The sequence below is a fragment of the Saccostrea echinata genome, unplaced genomic scaffold (genome assembly GCF_033153115.1).
Source record: "Saccostrea echinata isolate AGI-Se365-2 ecotype Australia unplaced genomic scaffold, CSIRO_AGI_Sech_v1 ptg000005l, whole genome shotgun sequence".
NCBI lineage: Eukaryota > Metazoa > Mollusca > Bivalvia > Ostreida > Ostreidae > Saccostrea > Saccostrea echinata.
In genome coordinates, this window is record NW_026889754.1 from 4,187,207 (window position 1) to 4,190,898 (window position 3,692).

General features: G+C 34.4%; 1 protein-coding gene across 1 annotated transcript; it reads left to right on the forward strand.

The window, feature by feature from the left end:
* The first annotated feature begins 873 nt into the window (after positions 1 to 873).
* LOC133179541 (uncharacterized) lies at positions 874 to 2,935 on the forward strand. Its single transcript, XM_061314274.1, has 3 exons — positions 874 to 1,114; positions 1,516 to 1,647; positions 2,058 to 2,935. Exons 1-3 carry the CDS (start codon positions 874 to 876, stop codon positions 2,933 to 2,935), a joined length of 1,251 nt encoding a protein of 416 aa, XP_061170258.1.
* Positions 2,936 to 3,692: the final 757 nt, after the last annotated feature.

Sequence of the window (3,692 nt, forward strand, 5' to 3'; positions counted from 1 at the left end):
AAAATATAATTGTTCAGCTGAATATAGAAAATGACACTAGTGCAAGGACGTACGCATGTTTTTGGAGAAAAAAAAGATACATATTAAAAAGGTTTACATCGGCTTCCCGAAAAGTGATGGGAACTAGTTTGAGTTGTTTCGGAAATACTCGCATTTTAGAATCAGCTCCCAGCATTTCCCAAATATACATGGTATAAGCAATTGATATTCCATATCCCAGCTCAAACAGTCTAGTCTCTTGCACTTTTGAGGTTAATCAGAAATACACTTATCGTGTTAGAGATATTCTTTACATTTTCTTCGTTGTGAAGCTCCATAGCACCTAGATAAATTAATAATCTACATAATTGTTTTAAACCAATGGATCAACTCCTCTGGATCATTTGTACTGCGCCAATTCAAGGCTAGTGACGTCATTTGTGACACAAGATTTGTTTTTAATTACTTGGCAGTATTGCTATCAAATGTGATTTTGATGAAGGGGGAATGATGTGCAATTCCAACAAGAAAACTAATTACACATTAAAAAATTGTTTTGCCATTTAACATTTTCATTACTTGTGGATTTAAATGTTTACAATACTTCGTTTCCGGGATGTATCGCTCTTATTGCTCGGAGGTAGAAAAGGGTCGTGCGATCATGTGACTTGTAAAAAATCTAGACACTTTTCATGGCGCGACTTTACGACGCAATGTCAACAACAACACGAAAACAAAAGCCGTCCACAAATTATTGGCGTGTTGTCCCAGAGTGTACATCGGACAGCAGAAAAAGAAAGCTTATAGGAAAATACCCATGGATGGATGGTATTGTATTTATTCCATTTCCAACTAAAAAAAAAGAATCCAAAGTTGCGTCAGAAATGGGTGGAAATGATAAGGAGGCCTCTTGACTACGATCCGTTACCTCATCATCGAGTGTGCTCCAGGCATTTTATTGACAGCCACAATGTCCCTGAATTATTTCCATGGAACAATTATAAAGTTTTTACACCAAGACGCAGTGCAGTTTCAATTACAAAAAGAGAGGCTGACCTGACAGTGAACCCCACGTCATCCATGTCCATCTTTGAGCATAATGAGGAAATATCAGAATTACCTACGCTCGTAGAGGGTTTTTATTGAGAACTCTATATATTGTCTTTTGTCTAAACTCAGACTGAAAATCTCCACAATGATCTGTTTCAAAAGCCTAAATTTCCAGAAGCAAGTCCATACATTTTTTTTTTTTACTTTTTTTAATATTACATATTTTTACATACTAATTTAAAATATACAATTTAGAAATTAAACAAAACAATACAAAAGCACAAATTATGCTTTTGTATTGTAATCTTATCAACAATAATGTAAATGTTATGAATACTATAATATCCTACTTGTTTTTAACTTCAACGCAAAATGCATGGATACAAGTATGTCACTATCACATGACATGTCTCTAGAGTGTGAATAAAATCAACAGTATTCCATTGGTAGGCCCAAAGTTTAAAAAATGATTTTTTTTTATCATAGACACACTATCAGAAGAGGTAACTAAGTGTGACAGCACTTTGTTTATTGATGATGGTGCTGGGTCTAGAGTTCTTCCAGTTGCCAGTTGCATCAATGTTACAACATCAAGGAGTTATTCTAAAGAAAAAACAGGTATGTGTTGTAGCCACAGAACTGTAGCTCTCTAGGACAGATATAATAGTGTGACAGCAGGTATTTTCTGGTGTGTCTGAATTTTCTTTTCCCAGAGAGCCACAGTTCTGCATCTAATACAATGTTATATTTTGAAGACGAGCAAATAAGTGAATTGCATAGCCGCATTATGCAGCAAAACATTCAATTAATACATAGTGTAGATTAGTATATCATTCAAACAAGTGATTTAAACTATGATTCTCCATGTTCTTGTCATTGCAAAGAATGTGCAAGTATCAAGAGGGTGTATTATTTATACTACATTTAAAAGAATGATTTCTGGACCTATGTAAATTGGCCAGTATTTAAATAGCTGCCATCATTCCTGTTAAAATACATGTACTCAATTCAACATTTAATATTTTCAGATCTACCCAGCTATCAGCAATTGCTTGAACACAGCTACAGCGTAGCGTCTACAGGTACTATGAAGTCCATGGGGTGTGATTCATTGTTTACTGACCCTGGCATACAGACAGAGATGAGCCTCGCAAGTATCAATGACATTTTCTCAGAAAATGAAGAGCTGAAGAAAATAATTGATGATAAAGATACTTTATTTAAAGACATTTTCTTAGAAAAATGTACCAAGAGTAATGATTCAGTTAGAAAGTTTACAGGATTACCAAGCTTAAAAATCTTCAACACAATTAAAGATGCTGTAGTCAATTTTGATATCAATATTAAGTATTGGACAGGAAGTGAGAGTGAGACAGAGAAGCGTTATCAAAATCAGGGGAAAAAACCTGGACATACCAGGAAACTTTCACGATCAGATGAATTCATTTTAACATTGGTACGCTTAAGGTTAGCTCTGCCTGTCTTTGTCATGTCACAACTTTTTGGGGTTTCATGCTCAAGGGTTTCATCCATCTTTACAACATGGATGTTTTGCTTGTATTATATTTTCAAAGACTGTATCTTATGGCCTTCTCGAGACATTGTTAAAAAGTTCATGCCCAAATCCTTCAGACAGAGTTACCCTCGGACGAGGGCTATTATTGATTGCTCTGAGATATTTATTCAAAGGCCTAAAAATCCAACTGTCAATGCTAGGACTTACAGCACTTACAAATCTCATAATACTTTTAAATTTCTTGTAAGCATCACTCCTAATGGTGCATTCAATTTTTTTTCTGAAATCTGGGGTGGCAATTCCTCTGATAGTTACATAACTGAGCATATTGGATTTTTAGACCTTTTATCTGCTTCTGATGAAATAATGGCGGATAGGGTTCACAATTAGAGACCTCCTTACAGAGCGAAAAGCATATTTAACTATCCCACCGTTTACACGCAAATGTAACTGGGGAAAGGGGAAATATCTGTGTGCCAGCGACATTAAAAAAACAAGGAAAATAGCAAATCTCAGAATACACGTTGAAAGAGCAATTGGACGCTTAAAAACATTCAAACTTATTTCACAAACCATACCATGGGACATGAAATCACTGGTTCATCCTATGGTCATTGTTGCAGCATTCTTCTGTAATTTACATCGACCTCTAGTAAATCTTAAGAAAATGGCTTGTTTATTTATTCACAGATTTTTATTTGAAGTAAATTGGCTGAAGTTACTGGGCATTGAAGTTGGAAAATGAAATTTATTTATACTTGTAATATATCATACAAGGCTGGCAATAAATTATATATATTTTTCTTCCTGTTATACATTATATAAACATGAGAAATAATTGCCATAGAGCTTGAAACATTATAATAGTAGTTTTGACTTCTCTGTGATGAATGCAAAATTTCATGTTTTTAAAAAAAAATAAAGAAAATACAGTCTTGTTTCAAAATTTTATGTGTCTCAATTACATTAATTTCACTTCGTCATTCACAAGATGAACATAATAAATGTTTTCACTAGCAATATCCTTAGTATACTTGTGCTGGTGTGTGTATGTGCACTTGATCTTCACCACAACATAGACATTTCACATATCCATCTGGGGAAGAAGCTATAATAGGACATGCAGGAGAAATTGACAAACCTGCCT